Source organism: Leucopleurus acutus, assembly GCF_964270905.1.
Source record: "Leucopleurus acutus genome assembly, chromosome: 14".
Classification (NCBI taxonomy): domain Eukaryota; kingdom Metazoa; phylum Chordata; class Mammalia; order Artiodactyla; family Delphinidae; genus Leucopleurus; species Leucopleurus acutus.
The window spans coordinates 16,061,717-16,081,951 of NC_139156.1; the positions used below are offsets into that span (position 1 = coordinate 16,061,717).

General features: G+C 45.7%; 1 protein-coding gene across 1 annotated transcript in view; it reads right to left on the minus strand.

The window, feature by feature from the left end:
- Positions 1-11,495, minus strand: part of VWA2 (von Willebrand factor A domain containing 2) — a gene marked incomplete at its 3' end in the record, with an annotated part of 55,576 nt that extends 44,081 nt beyond the window's left edge. Inside the window, 2 exon segments of the mRNA XM_082854451.1 lie at positions 2,175-2,236; positions 11,249-11,495. Of these exon segments, the coding sequence (XP_082710577.1) occupies positions 2,175-2,236; positions 11,249-11,295 (109 nt within the window). The 5' untranslated portion in view covers positions 11,296-11,495.
- Between the last annotated feature and the right edge of the window lie 8,740 nt (positions 11,496-20,235).

The window sequence follows — 20,235 nt, forward strand, 5'->3', positions numbered from 1 at the left end:
GTTTGGCCAAATGAATTAAGAACTATAAAAATGCTCACATCCTTTGACCCTGTGTCAAAGCCAGTAGGCACTAAGCTTTCCTGAATAAGCCCATGAATTACTGGCAAAGGGTCCAGGAGCTAAGGGATCCATCTTACCAGCAAATTCTCCAGATGGAGACAGACCAGCCATCACCCCGGATGGGAGGGAGGAGGCGCTCCGTGACCAGAGGCCGCTCACTACAGATGTGACTCAGCTAATGTAACTCTGCACCATGTGCCCAGCTGTCCTGGCGGGTGCCAGGCTTCAGGTGAGGCGTCCTTCAGGGGAGCGGGTACTGGGGTGATGTCCCCACTGTGCCCCTGTGAAACTACCTCAGGACTCTGCAGAAGTCCCCCTTGGAACAGGGAGCTGATGAACGTGTGACTGTTGCTTCCTCTCCCAACCAAGTCAGCCCACACCTCTGAGGACCACCTACCTGGGGAGGGCGGGGGCAATGGGTGGTGCTAAGAAGCTGGATGGGGAGGGGGTGGAGTGGGTGGCGGGTTTTCATCTCAGCCCTGCTACTGATAGCTGTGCAGCCCCAGGCAAATCACAGAACCTCTCTGGGCCTCCCCTGCCTCATCTGTACAACCTAGGGGTGGTCAGATCAAGTGCCCTGTAAACTGGACAGGCTACAGACGGTGAAGTTCCACGATGAGCTAGAACAGAACCTTTACTGTGCCTGGGCCCCCAGGCACCGCATTCGGGCCCTGTCCCCAAACACATCTCATCTCTCCCCAATTCATTGGCCATGAAGCTACTGTGTCACATTCAGCACCTACATGGCTTCAGGAGAGGGGATAGGCAGGCTGGGCAAGCACACCCTTCTTCCCGCCTCTCTTATCTCCCTGAGGCTCCGGAGAACAGGCAGGTGGTGACAGCAGCCAACGAGCAGAGAGTGTACCCCTACTCACAGAAACACAGAGCAGGGAAGAACTGGAAGAGAGCCTCAGAGACCGCAAGAGGACCCTGGGCTAGCCTCAGCCAGCCACCCAGCCCACTGGTTCTTACTCGTTGGACGACGATTCACAAAACACACTATTCCTTTCTACCATCTCATTTCAGAGGGGCTAGAACTTGGGAGGGCCAAAGTGGGAAGTAAACAGAAAACTGATTTGCTCCATTATTCATTCATTAATCTGCTTCTTGAGCACCTACTATGTGCCAAGCTCAGTGCTGGGAGCCAAGATCACACAGTAAGTGGGGAAGAAGAATAGGCGGAGTCTCTTTCTCATGGAGCTTATGTCCAGTGGAGAAGATGGACATCATTTTTTAAAAATTCACACAGAAATAAACTCATATCTGTGTTAAGTGCTACACAGCAGAGGAACTCAACACTACAGGAGGTTTTAATAGGGGGATCTGACCTGATCTGGGGGTCCAGGAGGAACTGTGTTGGGTGCTGGAAGATGCATAGGAGTTGACCAGAAGAGCAGTGTTGGGGTGAGGCAATGATCCAGGCAGAGAGGCCACCATAACTGAGAACCCCTAAGGTGGGAGGGAGCAAGGGTGCCGGGCAGGCCTGGAAGGAGTGTGGGCTGCAACACAAAGGGTGGACAGAGGGGGCTCCAGAGGGGACACCAGGTGGCACGGGATCAGATCAGGCAGGGCCTCTTTTTTTTTTTTAATTTCTTTTTTTGATGTGGACCATTTTTTGAAGTCTTTATTGAATTTGTTACAATATTGATTCCTTTTTTTTTTTTATGTTTTGTTTTTTTGTCCCCAGGGCATGTGGGATCTTAGCTCCCCGATCAGGGATCGAACCCACACCCCCTGCATTGCAAGTTGAAGTCTTAACCACTGGACCGCCAGGGAGTCCCAGGCAGGGCCTCTTAAGAGCAACAGGACATCACTTAAAAGTTTCAGGTAGGAGATGGGAGTGGACAGGGGCCCAGACATGATTAGATTTGCATTTTGAAATGGCTGATGTGTGAAAAACAGGATGGATGGGAACCAGGTGAACCCAAGGAGACCAGTCAGGAGGCTACTGCAGAGGTCCAAACACCAGATGATGGGGCTTAGAGTAGGCAGGTGGCCGTGGAGTGGAGAAACACAAATGCACTCGAGAACTTTAGAAGTTAAAATCAACAGGATGTGAGGCAAATCAAACCCCTCAACACCTTAACCCTCGCCCCACAACCAAGAACACTTACCTTCAGCAAACAGGAAAATGCAGATGGCTTCCAGCAACAGGAAAGAGGGCATGTTGATATAACTATAGGGCCAGGACAAGAAAATAAAGCATCAGCAATCAGCTCTGTGAGCTCCTCAAGTCACACCTCCAAACAAGACCACAACGGCTCGGCCTCTCCCAGGGCACAGATATGACCCTAGAGGCTGCTCCTTGCCATGACAACTACAGTAGCCTGGAGAAGACTCAGATCCCCAAAAGCCAGGGAAGACTACTCCAGTGACTCTGATTTTAAAGGACAGTCTAACATCTTCCCCAGACACCTAGCTCCAAAGCCCCCAGCTCCTTCACAGACTCTGGCAAGGTGCCCTGTGTCCAGAGTTAAGAGACCCGGGGCCCTGCTCAGCCTCGGCCCCGACCAGCCATGTGACCCTGGGGAAAGCCCCTCCCTCTTAGCAGCTCCACTTCTTCACAAGGAGTTAGACTCTGATAGACTGAAGATTTGATTTCAAAGTCTTCATTTTCTGAAACGGAGCAAGGTCTCGCAGCCCGCACTTTCTAAATTACTTAAAAACAGTAACATGGCGGAGGAAGCAACAAAAGTATTTTTGTAAAGTTTTTTTGTTGCCTAATGCTTATAGTATGGGTAAAATTCAGTTCCATGGAGCCTGATTACTTATCGATTTTTGAGGGAGATATTAAGGATGGGAAGTGAGAGCTTTTCTTGAGAAACCATAGACCATAACTTTGATTCCATAAGGGCACATATCTGAGGTTTACTTCTAATTTTAGCTGTGAGGCCTGGTAATGCAATATTATCATTTCAATCACAAAGATATGATGCACAATTCAGACAGACTTATATTTTGCTAAGTATACATGTAGCGTAAGAACCGAAAGGGATCATATAGATGAAATTTAGACTTTTTCCCCCCAGCATAATTCAGCAGGGAAAAAAATCTAAAAATATCTTAACAATAGGTTCTATTTTTTGTCCTTTGGGATGCAATACATTCAAGATCTCACCCTACAGTTTTTCTGCATTAAACATAAATCACAGCAAGATCTTTTTTGATCCACCTCCTAAAGTAATGAAAATAAAAACAAAAACAAACAAATGGGATCTAATTAAACTTAAAAGCTTTTGCACAGCAAAGGAAACCATAAAGAAAACAAAAAGACAACCCTCAGGATGGGAGAAAATATTTGCCAACAAAGCAACTGACAAGGGATTAATCTCCAAAATATACAAACAGCCCATGTAGCTCAATCTCAAAAAAACAAACAACCCAATCAAAAAATGGGCAGAAGATCTAAATATACATTTCTCCAAAGAAGACATACAGATGGCCAAAAAGCACAAGAAAAGATGCTCAACATCACTAATTATTAGAGGAATTCAAATCAAAACTACAATGAGGTATCACCTCACATGGGTCAGAATGGCCCTCATCAAAAAATCTACAAACAATAAATGCTGGAGAGGATGTGGAGAAAAGGGAACCCTCTTGACTGTTGGTGGGAATGTAAACTGATACAGCCACTATGGAGAACAGTATGGAGGTTCCTTAAAAAACTAAAAATAGAACTACCATATGACCCACCAATCCCACTCCTGGGAATATACCCGGAGAAAACCATGGTTCAAAAGTATACGTGCACCCCAACGTTCACTGCAGCACTATTTACAATAGCCAGGACATGGAAGCAACCTAAATGTCCATCAACAGAGGAATGGATAAAGAAGATGTGGTACATATATACAATGGAATATTACTCAGCCATAAAAAAAGAACAAAGTAATGCTATTTGCAGCAACATGGATGGATCTAGAGACTGTCATACTGAGTGAAGTCAGACACAGAAAGACAAATATATGATATCACTTATACGTGCAAACTAAAAAAAAGGGTACAAATGAACTTATTTACAAAACAGAAGTAGAGCCACAAATATAGAAAACAAACTTATGGTCACCAGGGGAGAAGTGGGGAGGGAGGGATCAATTGGGAGATTGGGACTGACATGTACACACTACTATATATAAAATAGATAACTAATAAGAACCTGGTGTATAGCACAAGGAACTCTACTCAATACTATGTAATGGCCTATATGGGAAAAGAACCTAAAAAAAAGTGGATGTATGTATAACTAATTCACTTTGCTGTACACCTGAAACTAACACAACACTGTAAATCCACCATACTAGGAAGAGCCAGGCAATGCACATGTTTCTTTCCACTAAACAAATAACACAGATGCTCAGTCAGGAGCTAATTCCAAAGAGAAAATCCTAAGCAGAGATGTGGAAAGGGAAACACTGCAGGATTCCAGGAGAATCCCAGGCTATAGAGGCGAGGGCAGAGAAGCGGTCAGTCTCTGCGGGGGCACAGAAGCGTGCAACATGCAGCGGGGAAACTCACTTCAACCTGACACTCTCCAAAAATCCCTTTAACATCCTCAATAAGGGCCACTCTCCTGCATCTAAGAACATGGAGAGCAAGGCAGAAGCCCCAAGTCTTCATTTATGGATCCTGGCCCTTCGGATCCCCCACCTCCACTAGGGATGCCAGTTCTCCAAAACACCTGGCGGGAGTCTCCTGGTCATCTTCGGTGACTCAGCCGTGTGGCTTTTTTTGTCTCACTCGTCTGCTGCACCCCATCCACCTCTGCCTGGGCACTGAAAACACACCCGCCAGCTGCAGGAACACAACAGAACTCCACTCTGAATTCAGAGGATCTGCCGACCAGTCTGAGAGCCTTGAAAATCAAAGTCACCCAGGAAATGTATATTCTCGTGAACTGCGGAAGAGTTAAAAATGACCCAACTCGTGTTCATGAAGGTGCTACTGCCAGACCTCACTGGAATTGCAGGAAATATGAATAACCAGTGGTGGTGGGTGCGCTTTCCTGGCCCGTGCTTACCCCCTGGGCCTGCATTCCTACCCGCGGGTGGCGCGCTCTGGTGTCAAAAGTAAAGAGGAGACTCAGTGAATGAATGTACACACCCCAGCGATGATTGGAAGGCGTCACTGATGCTTAGAAGGGAAGGGGTGCTGGGTGATCACACAGCTCAAGTCTCTGGCTCCTAATCCAATAGGCTTTCCTCTAACCATGCTACTCCTGGAGCCGAAGTCAGCTCAGAGTCCTAGAGCCACAGCCCTGAACTCCATCCACACTGAGCTGGCACACCGTAAGTCACCCCCGGACAGGCAGGAGCCATGCCCACCCCACGGTGATAGAGTCTGCATCCTGGATCCAGGGGCCCTACTTCTCATCTGATGCTGTGCGACCCTGAGAGGGGCCTACAGTTCCTCACCTGCAAAATGAGGAGGTTGGACCAGATGCTACCAAGGTGTCTTCTGGTTTAAAAAAAAAAAAATCCCCTTTTGATCTCCCCTCCATCGTGGACCTACGATGTTCGGACATTACTCCCCTGTCTATTCAGCTTGCTGGATTTCAAAACATTTCTGAAGCAAACCAAATCGAATATCCTAACCAGCTGAGGGTCTCTGTGCTTCAAATAACTCAGAGGCTTCACATCCTCACCTAATCTAAGTGAAAACTGGACACACAATACTGCAAGCGGGAGGAAGGCAGGAGCCTCCCAGACACAATCAAAGGGAGAAAGGTAGACCGAGAGGATACCGGCTGGTGGAGGGGCTGTCATGCCTCCTGCCCCGCTCATGCCAGCAAGACAGACTTTCCTTTTCCCCAAGGACATGTTTTCTTTCCTCTTACTTCAGACAACAGCCACAGGACAAGTCCCTACCTGGGGTCTGGAAGCCAGGCAGGGGCGAGGTCTGGAGACAAGGGCCAGTGCAGAGCAAAGGGAAAGGGCTTCTCCACGCTGCCTAGTCCCGAGGTTCAGGATGATTTTCTGGGATCACAGCTTCTGACCTTGGGCACGCGCGGGACTCTGAGGCTCAGGCCTATTAATTTTTTTTTTTACAAAACTAGGCTTCTAGCAGCCTCCGCAGGCTGCCGTGAGGACAAGGTAAAAGAGAGTGCAGAAGGTTCCAGAGCAAGGTGTTCAGTGAACACGGGCCCCTCCCTCTGCTAGGTGACAGATCTAAGCAGATCCATCGTGCTCTGTCACGCGCCTCTGCTTGCCCAGATGCATGTTTTGCCAGGGCCTCCTAAGGTTCTGCTCATTAAAACAGAATCTGTGTTGGCAATCTGGAGATCAATGTAAGAAGTCAGACGCCTCCTCGTAAGTGCTTGGCTGAGATGGCGCTGACTCTGGGACCTCAGCAGCACCTCCCTCCCCTGTCCTCCCACACCCACTGCAATCCCCACTGCCACACAGCCCACACCGAGCCTGCCTGCTGGTATATCTGTCCTGCCTGCCAGATGGCAAATGGCTCAGGGACTAGGGATGGTGTCTCAGTCTTTGCTGGAGCCCCAGCAAGCTTCACGTGCCTGCCACATAGGAGGCGAGACACGTGCTTAGCGGAACTCGGCACGGCAGGTCGGCTGGAAGGATACTTCCGGATGAATCTTTGTATTCTTTTTTATACCAAGATAAATGAAACTGTTATTTCAATGCTGGTGCAGGGTTAATAGCACTCTTTACTATCTATTCCCACCCAATCATGTCAAAAATTCAGTTCATTCCCCCCAACTCACATAGCAAAACTTTCTTGTAATACTAATTCAACATTCTAAATGCAACCCTACATCTGAAAAATTTTTAAAGGATGAATTCCACAGTAAAAACCAACAGCTGCTCCCACCTAGTGAGCGCTTAACTCACTAAAGCGCCCAGTACCAGGCTCCATACTTCTGTATCTTCTCTCTCCTAATCCTCCCAGCCAGCTCGTGACAGCGTGTTACTCCCATTTTACAGATGAGAAAACAGACATGGAGAAGTGAAGTGTTTCGCCCCAGATTAGACAGCTAGTAAGTGCATCGGACTCCTTTCTGGCCTCCCGGTGATCTGTTCCTTCTGTCACCTTCCTGGTTCTGGGGGACCAGGATAGAGGAACAGAAGCATAATTAAAAATCTGCCACCCTGAATCCCACCCATTGGCAGTCTTCCATGAGCTAATACCTGCCAGCAACTCCCATACTAGAGCACAAAACTTGAGAAGATTTCCAGAACTCTATGCATTCTTGTACAAAGCAGTTGGGAGTGGTCTGCAACCCAGGGGCAGAAACAAATCCTTCGTTCCCAGGTACACGTTGTCAAGCCTCTTCCATTACGAATCACCTGACTCATCACATTTGCTCCTTTCTGTTCCATCACTCATGCTAATCCCACACATCATTCCTAGCTTCCGGGGTTCTCACGCTTGGACTTAGACACCCCCCCCCCGTCTTCTTATCTGATTCTTATTTTCCAATCCTGATTCCATGCAGCACTCGGGACAGCGGGTGAATGAGGGTTGCTGCTGGACGCTGCAAAACATCACACTCTGTGCTGCCCCAGGAATACGTTTCCCATGAGACAGGAAGAAAGGAAGGCCAAACAAGGCTACTTTTGAAAAAGAAGGGCCAGACTGAGCAATAGTTAAAGGCAGTTTTGCAGGACAATGCCCACCTTCTCCTCTATGATTGGAAATGAAATGAGGGCAGGGTGAAAAAGGAGAGCACTCCACCTCCTTACAAAACGCAATTCCAACCCCGAATATTAGATTAGCCCTTGGCAGCCTCCTCTCCATCAGTAGGATGGAAATCTGAACGCTTTACAAAAACAGTCCACACCTGAACAGAAAGGCTTTAAAATCGGAGGCAAAAGTCTCCAGCCTGGAAGCCCGTGGTCTTCCCCTGTAACAAACATCTTCCTTGTTCATTTGGCAAAATACTTGGCTCAGACCCAGAAAGTCAAGGGAAGTGGATGACACATTTCTAGTCTGGTAAGGCAAGAAGAGCATTTTAAAAGTTGCTCTGGACACGCCATGCTCCCTCTAACAAAATCACAATTTTCAGAACCTAACAGTCTGGCAACCAGAAATCATCCCCAAGGGTCAAACAATGTGCCCTCTGGATCTCTGGATGGTTGGGGAGAATAGGCAGATTGGGCATAAATCACAGGTTTCCCACATTCACTGTACCCGCTAAGGGACATTTTTAGCCAAAAGAGATTCTGATATTTGTTTTGGTAGTATTTGAAAATCCTTTATTGAAACTGTACAGGACCCAAATTCACTGCCATGGGACTCTGGAAAGACACACACAGGACTGGAAGTCCAGGGATGAAATTCCAGACTAGTTCTGCTTCTAACCAGACGGGTGACTCTGCAAACAACTTCTCACACACCCCCACCCCTGTCCACCTCAGTTCATTCATGTTTCATAAACTGACAGTGTTGTAAAGATCCAGTGGAACAGTGTGTGAACGTCCCCCTAAGGGTAAAAGACTTTCTAAACGTGTGATGTTAAAAGATTATCACTGCATTTAGTATATTAACTTCATTTAACTACTCATACCCTATAGGGTAGACATGATCATTTCCACTTTTATACTTGTGGAAATGGTCTTGGAGAAGTTGGGGTCCAAGGTCAAAGAGCTGGTAAATCACAAGTTTGGTGTCAGGCCCAGGTCTTCTGACGCTGGCAGCCCGGACATGCCAAGAAGCGTGCCGTACACAGTTGGCGTGCAAAGAGCACCAGTCTGACATCAGGAGACCTGAGCGCTGACCTCTTAGGTAAATTCCTTCACTTTAGTCACTCAGTTTTCTTCTTTCAAAAATGGGGGTGACATTATCCGTCCTATTTACCTGGAAAGGTTGTTGCCAGCATCACATGAGACTACAGTGCAAAAGTCCTCTGGCAAGGGCAAAGGTGACTAATGGAGATCAGGGAAATCCAGTTAAGAGAAGGGACCCAGGATCAGGAAAGGAAGTGAGGGATGGAGGGTCATAATCACATTCAGGGAAACCCAGCAGGTAGTTTTCTGGGTGGAAGAGGAAGAGTAAGCAGGCTGGAGCTGTTTAGAAGATAAAAGGATGAACTAAGAGAAGGGCCTTCAAGTGTATTCAGCTGTCCCAGGTTGCTGGCTTGGGGAGACGCTGAAGCAGGGGTGTTGCACGGGATAGACCCTCCCATGTGCAGGGTTCCCAAGAGACCTCCAATAGCTTTGTAGATGATGGGAGGGATGTGTCTTTTTTTTTTTTTAATATCCTTGTGGGATAAAATTAAAAATGAGCAATTCTGTTACAGTCCTTTCAATTAACAGTTTTCTTTTTTTTTTTTAACTGATCTGTGAAGTACCAAAGTGTGAAGACCAGTCTTCCAAAACACCTTATAGTGGTGCTGACCCTTCCATTGATATAATTATAGGAAATTTAAATTATTCAGTAAGAACTAGTAAGCATCTGCCCTGTGCCCAGCACACTCCCAGGTGGTGGGAATGCAGTGAATATGCTCTATAAGATGCGCACCTGGTGGGCACATTCTTAACAAAAGGCTTTTACATTTTCACCAGTAGTTTATCCTCAATGTCATCACTTGCCAATTAGTGACTGTGATGCTCAAGAAGCTCATTAAAAACCCAAGAAGCTCATTAAAAACCCAAGAGTCAGGGTTCCTGGGAGGCTCTCCCATTCTCCCTCGGGCAGTCTTCCACCCTTTCTGGGTCTCGGTCTCCTCACCTGTAAAAACACGGGCATCTGACTATAATTCATTCCAAGAACTCGAGCCTAGCGAGGGGGCGGGGAAAGAGCTACACTAAGCTCTGGACGATAGACCAAAAACCAGATTTAAAGAAAAAAATGTCAGACTTCCCTGGTGGCACAGGGGTTGCAGGGGACACGGGTTCGAGCCCTGGTCTGGGAAGATCCCACATGCCTTGGAGCAACTAAGCCCGTGCGCCACAACTACTGAAACCTGTGCACCTAGAGCCCGTGAACCACAACTACTGAAGCCCATGCGCCTAGAGCCCACGCTCTGCAACGAGAAGCCACCGCAGTGAGAAACCTGCACACCGCAACAAAGACCTAAAGCGGCCAATAAATAAATAATAAAATTTAAAAATAAAATTGTTAAAAAAAAAATAAAGAAAAACGCCATTGATGGTTTTCAAAGACACAGGTATGATGAGCGAAGGAATCTCCATGACCCTCCGGGACTTGCCTGGGGACCCTGGCTGGGAAATTCTTATACCTCAAGAGGTGGCTCTGAGCTGGATTTCTACAAAGCAGAGGAAGGGCTACATGTCACAATGCAAGGGACTATCTAGTCGAGCTTTGTGCCCCATCAGCCACAGGAAGAGAAGGGCTGCAGGCTACCGAAAGCCAGCAGCATTTACAAATAAACTTCCACGGCCTTTGCCAAGTACAGCCAAACCTCTCTTGGTTTTCTGTTTCCTTCTCTTTTCTGACTCTTCTCTCAATAACTGCACATTTCTTAATATAATGTCACTCTGGAAGCAGAACAGACCTTCAATTTTTAGACCTCAATTTATAAAACACTCAGAGGTTCTCGGGGTTTTGTTTTTAAATTAATGGACCGCATAATTTGAAAACTGTACAGGTTCTATTCAGTTCCAAGACACCAAACACACTGCATAGCGTCACCATGGAAAGGTCCCTCTCAGCGGGAAAGCCACTGATTCCACAATGAAAGGGCAGCAAGGTGCCCTCCTCCCTTCTCTTCCGCCTGGGTGTCCATCCTGTTTTTAAATCCATGCCCCCTAGCGAGTTTCTAAGGTGCAATTCTGAGACCCTCCCCTTTCCCATCCCAGAAGGTGGCCAAGAGCCGGCCCTGAATTGGAGAAGTGCAGGAAGCAAGGCTGGTCCAGCTGGCCAGAGTGGGGTTGGGCCGGGGAAGGGGGTCCCAGCAGGTGAAATCAGCATGGAGGATAAATCCCTTGGACTTCCCACAGGCCAAGGGCGAGTCTCTCAGGGCAGCGGGCCCCTCTCAGGCTCTGCTTGCAGAGACCTCGCTGGGGCCACTGGGCTGCTTGGGAAAACCAAGCGGGCACCTGCATCTGTTCTGTAAAATGGAGCGCGGGGGAGGCTTGGGCTTGTCCCCAAAGCCTTTATTCGAAAGGCGAGCCACGTCAGGGGGCTCCACGACCGCGCCAAGCCTGTCGGGTGTATTATAAGGTTCCCTCCTCCACCCACATTCACCGAGCCCCCATCCCCTTACCTGCGGTCCGCGCCCCTCCGCTCGGTGCTCCGCTGCCGGGGACCCATGAGAGGGGCCGTTCCCGGGCCCGCCGCGCGCTGCCTCCCAAGAACCCCGCCGGCTCGCCCGGGGCCGATAGCGGGGAGCCCGGAGGAGGCGCGCGCCAGGTGCGCTTTGCCCGGAACGCCGACTTCCCGGAGAGACGACCGGGCCCCACGGCCGCACTCAGGTGGAGCGCAGACATTGCCGAACAAAACCCGCCGTCCCGACGCCGCGTTCGCGCGGGGCCAGTGGTCTCGGCACGCCAGGCTTGTTCGCTCGGGGGCCGGGCTTCTCCTCTCCTGCGAGCGCGAGGAAGGAAGCGGCGCCTCTCCGACGCAGCTAACCACGCCCCGGAACGCAGGCTCCTGCGGCGTGGAGACCACTCGGGCCGGGCTCTCGGCGAATCACGCTCGGGCCAGGGGCCGCTGCAGGCCCGGGGAGGGGCGCCCGGGTGGGAGCCACGTGGGACACCTGTGCTCCTCACGGAGGAGAGGCGCGGAGTGCGGTGCCGGCTAAGCCCGCTCTCCCAAGGGCGGTGCATTGCGCTTATGGGAACACGGTCCGCAGCGCCTCTCGCGTTTTTAAACAACGCGTTGGCCAAGGCTGGCAAATAAACAAAGGTACTTACTTCTGCTCTGGTCTCCCAGGCTCCGAGCGGTGCAGCAGGGAGCACTGTGTCATCTCCCTTCGACTCTGCAGGATTTATTGCTTCGACCCTCACGAAAATGTTGACTTTGGCATCGTTTCTATTTGTCATGGCAATTGCCCTTTGTTTACCTGTCTGTCCTGTTCTTGCAGTTGGGCGGTAGTAAGCGGGCCTTTTGGCCAGTATCCTCGTTTAAGTCTAGTAGGTGCCTTGATTTTTTAAAAAAATCAAACACCACAAAGCGAAAATAGCTCAATGCCTGGCACAATGCCTTGTGCGTAGTAAGCACTAAAAAAAAAAAGCTATTATTGCATAATCTGTAGTTTTCATACTTCATCAAAAAAAGTGTCATTGCATAACGTGTGCTCATTACCAAAAAAAAATGGATAAGCAAAGCACACCTACCCCACCACCCAGAGACAGTCACTGTTAACATTATGGTGTTCCTTCTTCCAGCATCATTCTACTCATATTAAATTTTATTGTTAGCTCATTCCATGCATAGTGTATCATAACCAGCTTTTTTATGTCCCCTTTTGAACATCTTTCTGTGGCTTTTCTTCACTTCCACTGCATTTTATTTTTCAAGTCAGTCACAAAATAGTCCAATTTCGAGGAAAGGGGAAAAGATTCTGAGGGGGGAGTAACAAGATTCTGTAAGACATGGTACCAGAACTTCTGCAGTGACTATTTTTGGAAACACACTATGCCACAATTCTAGCAGTTTTTGGTAGATTCCTTACTATTGTCTAGATAAACATTCATGTTATCTGCAAGTGGAGATATTTTTTCATTAAAAAAATCTATTAAAAAAATTTTTTAACATCTTTATTGGAGTATAATTGCTTTACAATGGTGTGTTAGTTTCTGCTTCTTTCTGTGGCTTTTAGCCACTTTTAATGTTCTAGTGTACTTAACCAGTCCACTCTTTTAATTTTAATCATTAGATATTTGTGCTTTTGCCCAGTTACTCCCTTGGAGTAAACTGCAAGATGGTAAAGTTCTAGGCTATAGGCTATATATACAATTTAAGGCTTTTGATGTGTATCATTATCAAGTTGCCCTCCAGGAAGATTGACCTGTTTCCTTTTTTCCAAGCCCCTCCCCCATTATTCTTATAAATGTTAATCTGATAGACTAATAACAATTCTGTTTTTACATCTTTCCTTTTCAAAAAATTCTAAAAATGTCACATTTCCCTCTGTGGTTCTCAGTTGGTTTCCAATCCTCCCAATATTGACAACTTCCAGTGAAAGTGGCCCATGGTAATGTCGATCGTTGCAAACTTCACTGAAGAGGGGAAAAAAAGAGGCCTCATTTTTTCACCTCGTTTCATTCCTCCCAATAATATTTACTGAGCACCCAAATGTAAAAACAGTCAACCAGAGCAGCGTAAGTAATGCCTGAGCACCTGTGCAGGGGAACTTGTCTGCGGGTCTAAATGCTCAGTGGGGGAGGCATGGTCTCTGCCCCTAGATGGGCACTGTCCCATAGAAAGGCAGTGCACGCCACACAGGTGATTTCAGATGGTCTAGTAGCCATATTAAAGTGAAAAAGAGCAGGTGAACTTAATTTACTAACCCAGTCGATCCCAAATACTATCTCAACATGTAATCAGAGTGAGATATTTTAAGCTAAGTCTTTGAAATTCAGTTGTATTTTACACTTACAGCACATCTGCTTTTGGACTAGCTGTATTTTAAGTGTTCAATAGCCACAAGTGTCGAGTTGCCCATGCAGCTCTATATAGAGCAGGGGTTTGAGAAGAGCAGACAAAGTCCTGGTCAAAGTGGGAACTTCACAGCCGGCAACCCTCTCCCCAACCTGTTCTGATTGGTTGTTGACAGTGAACCAGCACACCTTTGCCTAAGCAGGTTTACCTGAGAGAAGCTACATTTCAATTCTGGATGCTCCTGACAGTTTTACATCTGTAGTTGGGGGCATTTCACATTTTCATTCCATGATTAAGAAGTAAAAAGGCTGAAACTATAAATACTGGTGGAGATATTGAAATGGAGTAGGACCCTATATGGTCCTTGCCCCCCCCCCCATGTCCTCAGCCTGCCTTCTGTCTGTGAAAAAACCTTAGCCAAAGAATAAGTTTAATCAGAGAAGTGAGAAAATGCATAAACAGGAAGACAGTCCAACAAAATAATAATAGTTTAGTCATTACGCAAATCAAGGACCTCTAGATCCTTTTTCAAGGGCTATAGATAATACTCTGAGCCACATCCTGCGAGCTGTCTTATACTGAAACCCCCGCCAGGTGGAAGAAGTGAACTAATGATGACAAGGCTGTAGTCACGACATAAGCTGCCACAATTCCGAGGGCTGGCCTCAAAGAAATGGGAACAAACCAACCCTGGAACTAAAGATTAACTGTACTTAAAAACAATCAAGATGAAGCTGATCAGACCACCGCATAACCAAATTCAAGACGACAGAGCTGACTGTGCTGTTTCTGCATGTAGCCCCCTCCCTCTGCCTATAAAAGCTCTTGCCTTCTGTCAGCTCTGGAGGGTTGGCCTTTGGACAGGCGTCCGCCCTCCTCCCAGGTTGCCAGCCTCCAAAATAAAGCACTTTCCTTTCCACCAACCTTGCTTCTTTATTGGCTTTAGAGTGGCAAGTAGATGGACCCCTTCTTTTGGTAACAGCATCAGTTGCTTCAAACTCCCTCACATCAAAAGTTAATCACCTGTGCCTTTCTTCCATGTATGCGTGGGCGGGGAAAGCAGGTGGCCCAGGCTATGCCGTGTGCTGAGTGGTTGACTAGCAGCGGCAGAGGATTTTAATACAGGGAGAAGCTGGGCAACTACTTTTGTCATCCATGGCAACCCCTCCCTTGTGAAGATTGGTGGAAATTTTAAAAATAGGCACCATGAAGGACCTTCATCCCAAAGGGCTTGTGAGCCCCTTGCTTCCAAGGACTTGCCATATTCATCTTTGTGGCCCCAATGCCCTGTAACTCTACGTAGTAAGTGCCCTTTTAAAATGAGTTAATTCATGAATTGCCCTATACAGCATGTCTCAGTTGTAAACACACAAGGTATAAAGACAACTTTGAATTCCACGAAGAGATAAAGGGGGACTTTGGCTCCCAGCAATGTGCAGAGGCAGACACCCAGCGTAGTGGAATGACCACCGCTTTGGAGATGAGGTGGTTTGGGGTTCCCCACCCAGCTCTCTTCCCTACTGGCTTTCTGACAAGAGATAAGATGCTTAATATGACTGTTCAGTTTGCTGGACTATAAAAGTGGATGGGTACAGTGGTTCCCAAACCTATGGAAGCCCAATTCAAATTCTTTGCAGCCACTCCCCCACATGATAAAGCAAGGTGAAGCACATATTTAAAAACCCAGAGAAGGATTCATAATAGAGACACGAAAGTTGTAGATTTCCCAGAACCCACAAGGCAGCCATTAACCAGAACCCTCCGTTGAAAAATGAAAGAACAGGAAACAACGCATGTTTAACGGCGAAGAAACCACCCCAGAGGAAACAAAGGGCCTGGCTCTCAAGTACTCCACAGGCAACAAATTAAGCCAGAGCAAAAACTGTGGCGCTAACAGCAGCAAGAGAGAATAAAGGCGTGGCAGGGGGACATAAGGAACAGAAATACCGCCATCTTGAAGCTAATGACCCTTAGGTTTGGGGCAGGCACCAATCGTTCTAAGGGTTAAAGCATCTCAACTCCTTAAAACAGTGAGAAAAATTATGCACAAGGTTTTACTGGATTTGCTTTTAGGAAACGTGATGCTTTCTGGCTACATGAGTAAGCGTGGAATGTCGGCAAAGGCAAAGGCTTGGGTAACATTCAGTCATTCAGTCAACATCCGAAACCACATATGCACTCGACTTCAAACTGTCAATAGTTCCAAATTTTGTGTCTTTAGTTTTCACATATACGTGCATGCCTTAATGTAAGTATTCACTGAGTGCATTTTGAGAGGAATCTGGGCGCACCCTTGGAGGCAGCAGACTAGGCTCTGCCTGATGTATGACCAACCTCACAGTCAGTCCCATTTCCTGGAAGGCTCATGTAACAGGAGGTGGGCACCTGATCATCAAAAGGTTATCACAAGTCTTTAAATACGGCATCACCTCAGGGTCTCAAGGAAAGCATAGGAAAATGGCTGAGGCTGGGCAGCTAAAGCCTTAAGTGAAACCAATGTTAGGTTATCTGAAAGCTACTGCCAAGATTTGAGAACCTTCCTAGGGAAGTTAGACCGCAGTGCCTGAATGGTAACTTGAACAATGTTCAGGCATAGAGGAAGTGTTAGCAGTTCCCTGGGTGAGCCTTCCGCAACTCCTGCCCCATACAAATAGGCAGAAGTCTTAGCGTATCTGAACCTCTCTTTAATTTCAGCAAACAAAACCATCCTACGACTCCTAACTGCACGTTTGGAACCACAGGCTGCCCTCTAATTCATCTGGAAAAACAGAGCAAACAAAAAGCACCCTTGAGATTCTTCTGTTTAACAAGTAAAGCACTCCTTGGGTGCAAGTCTGGCTACAGAAACACCCACAGCGGTGAGGAGCCCAGGTGTCACTCTTCGGCTAATCCCAGAAGAGCTCGATTTGCCCAATCCAGGCAGCAGTCATGTTGGTGATGAGCCCACTAGTTACTCTATTGGTTTACTTCTCTGGTCTGGCAGACTCAGAGTGGTGGGCATCACAATGACTTTATTCATCACCTAGAATTCGGCAGTTTAAGGCCCTGCTGAGAAGGATCCTCAGGTTTTCTGGAGCAAGAGAGCTCGAGTTCAGACTATCACTCACCCTTGTTCACAATTTTGAAACTTTTTCATTTCTAGCAGCCCTAGCAAACAACATTCTACCAAAAGAAAAAGGCACATCAAATATGTCCTCTTCCCACACTGCCCCCCACCACCCCTGTTCACTGCTTAACCCATGGTTAAGAATCCCTTGCACAATGGATCTGATTTGTCTCAATATTTGCATGCCCTATGCCAAGGAATATAACTGTTTGATTATATGGTCTCAGGTGTTAAGTACTTATCTATGACTGAACTAAGTATTTTGAGGGAACTCCAAGACTGGGATTGGCAGGTGTTGACGGACCACACATGGCCCTACTGAACAAAAAGTACGTCACTTACCTCAGTGTCAGGAACACAGCTGGAGCTCAGTAAATATGTGAATTAATGTGAAAGATCAAAAATAAGATCTGGTGGTCCAGTACGAGAATATGAGAACATGCTGCATTAATCCAGAAGACATTTAACCCATCTCTCTACTTGTGAGACTAGCACTATAGATTACGTTAGTTTCTCTTTGGGAACAAGGCAAATAGCTCAACCACCAACTATTATTAAACTCCATTTAATTTAAACGGTTTCTATTCAAACTTCCAGTATGTACCATACAATAAAACCTTGGAATCCGATGAACTTAGATTTTTTTTCAATGTGTTCCATGACTTGCTTCCCTAATTTTCCTTAATAAAAAGGACAATTCTGCGATTCCAGTTTTCATTTGCATTTTCATTGTGATTGGAATTGAACAGAGTATGAACAAACTAAACGTCCAGTGCTCCTAGTATGTGCCAACAAGAAAAGGAAATTAGCAAAATGCTGCTGGCAATAAGGACACAAGGGAAATCTGGCTGTGAAGGAAAAGGATTTTACTGGGCAGCTTAAATTTTTATCTAATAGAAGCACATCAATGTTTGAACAACTTTTAACATGAGGAAAAACTCCACTTAATCTAAGCTGACACACATTACCAGTAAAAGCAAAAAAAAAAAAAAAAGTCGAGTTTCTTCTTTGAGTTGGTGACAACATCTTCTTAGGCTGTCATAGTCTGATACTTAAATCATGGAAAAATTCCCAAATAGAAACTTACAGGCTGGCAGGAAAGTCAGCTGGCCCATAATTCTGTATATGTGAGTTTACAGTTTAAGATGACTGTATGTGCTTCCAGAAAAATATATACTCTAACTTAGCTTTTTAACTTAAATCGTTAACTATATTTGTGCTTCAGAAAATGTAAATTCTATCTACATTAACAATCTAAGTGGCTACAGGTTGGAAAGGTACCTGTGGATGGCAGGAACAGAGAGAAGAATCTGTGCCTTCCGCCCACCTAGTGGGTGAGAGCCCAAGGGCAGACTGTGCCCAAGGGCAGAGGAAACGCCATCCAAATCAACATGGAGAGAAAGAAGCTGATGACCTCAGAGAGAACAGGATAAGAAGGGCAGAGACCCAAGCAACAACAAACCAAAGAACATTTATTACGTGGAAGAGGCAGACTGCGACAGGGAGAGCAGGGCATATTTTACTATGAAATATATCAAACATACAGAAAAATCCAAAAAATAAAACTCATGTGTCTATCAACTAAATTGATCCAATACTAACCCAGAGCCATATTTTCTTCAGTACCTTTAAGTAATAAAAAGTTACATGTACACTAGACAGCCCCTATGTATCCCTTCCCATATTCCCACGCACTTGGTATGAATCTTTTATGCAAGACTTATTTGGGGGGGAAGAACTTCGAGGGAAAAAAATAAAACTACCCCGCCTAGACAGAAGAGTGGTAAGCAAACAAAAATTAAGGCATAAAATGTCATTAAAGAAAAAGTTTCCAAGAAACAAAAACACAAGATGCTGTACTTTCTCTCCTCAGTCAAGCCTTCGCTGTTTCCTTTCTCGTAAGTGTTGATCTCTGAGAGTGTTTCTGCAAGAGAAAAATCAGCTATCATTATGCCTTATATAAAAACTCAATTACCATGGTTCTTAATTTCTATCTTAAGTAAAAGTAAACCAAATATTCACTTTTAACTGAAATTACTTTAAGTCAAATCTGCCAATTAAAAAAAATTCACCACCACAGTAACAGTGCTTTATGTCCAATACAGCTGTCTGTACTCCCCTTCACAGATATAAAATATAGCTGTTTGCTCTCCCTCCAAATATAAAAAATATTTTATTAACTTGTATGCTGAAATACTTACCACTTTTGAGTAACAGATTACAGGGAGTTTTATGTTCTCATCACCACATCACTCCTAGTTTAGCAATTTTACAATGAAATTACGAACAAATTAAAACAAATTTCTCCAGAGATGATGAAACACTGAAACTTTAAGCACATTTTATCCTTCTCTAAGAAGAATAATTTAAACAATTATCCAGGGCCTCCCTGGTGGCGCAGTGGTTGACAGTCCGCCTGCTGATGCAGGGGACACAGGTTCGTGCCCCGGTCCGGGAAGATCCCACATGCCGCGGAGTGGCTGGGCCCGTGAGCCATGGCCGCTGAGCCTGCGCGTCCGGAGCCTGTGCTCCCCAATGGGAGAGGCCACAACAGTGAGAGGCCCGCGTACCGGAAAAAACAAAACAAAACCAACTATATTTTCACCACAATGAAGGAAGTATGCTTAAGGAACCATGCATGTAATTTTTTCTAGTAATATAACCCCTTAGTTTCTTGCCGTCCAGAACTGATCTAATCTAAAATGATATTGTAGCACAGCTACAGGTAAGCAGCAAACGGTGGTACGGAGAACTCAGCTTGCATCATAAGACCTACTTTCCAGTCTGTGTGTGTGGTTTTTTGGGCAGCCACTTAATCTCCTTGAGCCTTCACCTCCTCATCTATAAAATGAGGCCTACCTTCTTTTAATCTTCTGAGCACTGTGAAGATTAAATATGTGACTATTACACCATTGTAAAGCAATTATACTCCAATAAAGATGTAAAAAAAATATGTGACTATTAGATAATGCACTACTCAAATATAAGGTATTCAAAGGTAGACAACCTATAGTTATTTCTGCAGTAGGGGTAAAGCCAGTTCAACCACTATGCTTTAAATCAAGTGTTTTGGTTTTTTTTAAGTAATATCTTCAATCTATTTAGAAACAATAGAAAATACAGGTTTCATCTGAAGTTGTGTACCCAAACACACTCAATATTCTTACGGGAAAAAAAAAATCTTATTGCACAGATATAAAGATTAAAGCACATACAGTTAATCAACTTGATTAGAAATATGATGATTTGGTATCATTAAATTTTAAACTCAAGTATGGTACACATAACAGCAGTCAGTATTAAAACTTAATATATTAGAAAGGACTGAAAGTTGTAACTGCAAGTCAGCATTTATTAAAAATAACCCAAAACTTGTGAAGTAAAATAAATCATCTCAAAATAAATCATGAGAATCAAAACTCTTGATCTTGCATGAATGATATTTAGCTTAGAACTTAGCCATACCTTCTTAGAAACAGAAACAAAACAACTGTCCATTATCATGTGGAGAATAGGTCTGACCCCAGTAGGTACCTCCTTGA